Raw genomic sequence first — 312 nt, forward strand, 5'->3', positions numbered from 1 at the left:
GCAATTTAAATTTTAAATACAGATACAAATGGTAAATAGGAAAAGAGAATACATTTGTTGAGAAATAACATATACTCTAAAGCAGTGGTCGACAGCCTTAGCCAAATGCTATCGGCTATTTGCATAAGAGAATAACTCATTGCAACAAGTAAAGCTATATCTATTAAAAGGTGTTTTGCTCTCTTTGTGCCGACCCCTGCTCTATATACATAGTTGTATTCGTCTATACAGTTGCCATACTATTTTCATATTATTTTCCAAAAATATTCTTAATTTTAATTTGTTTATTTCTTTTTGCAATTACAGGGCAAT

At 30.4% G+C, this 312-nt stretch overlaps 1 protein-coding gene across 1 annotated transcript in view; it reads left to right on the top strand.

Moving 5' to 3' along the window:
* Positions 1–306: 306 nt before the first annotated feature.
* Positions 307–312, top strand: part of LOC119611363 (serine-rich adhesin for platelets-like) — a gene marked incomplete at its 5' end in the record, with an annotated part of 51,611 nt that continues 51,605 nt past the window's right edge. The window contains one exon of the mRNA XM_037966919.1: positions 307–312. This exon is cut by the window's right edge and continues 414 nt beyond it. Within this exon, the coding sequence (XP_037822847.1) occupies positions 307–312 (6 nt within the window).

Source organism: Lucilia sericata, unplaced genomic scaffold, assembly GCF_015586225.1.
Source record: "Lucilia sericata isolate MDLA Ls3-8-SP2 unplaced genomic scaffold, ASM1558622v1 Contig001431F_arrow, whole genome shotgun sequence".
NCBI lineage: Eukaryota > Metazoa > Arthropoda > Insecta > Diptera > Calliphoridae > Lucilia > Lucilia sericata.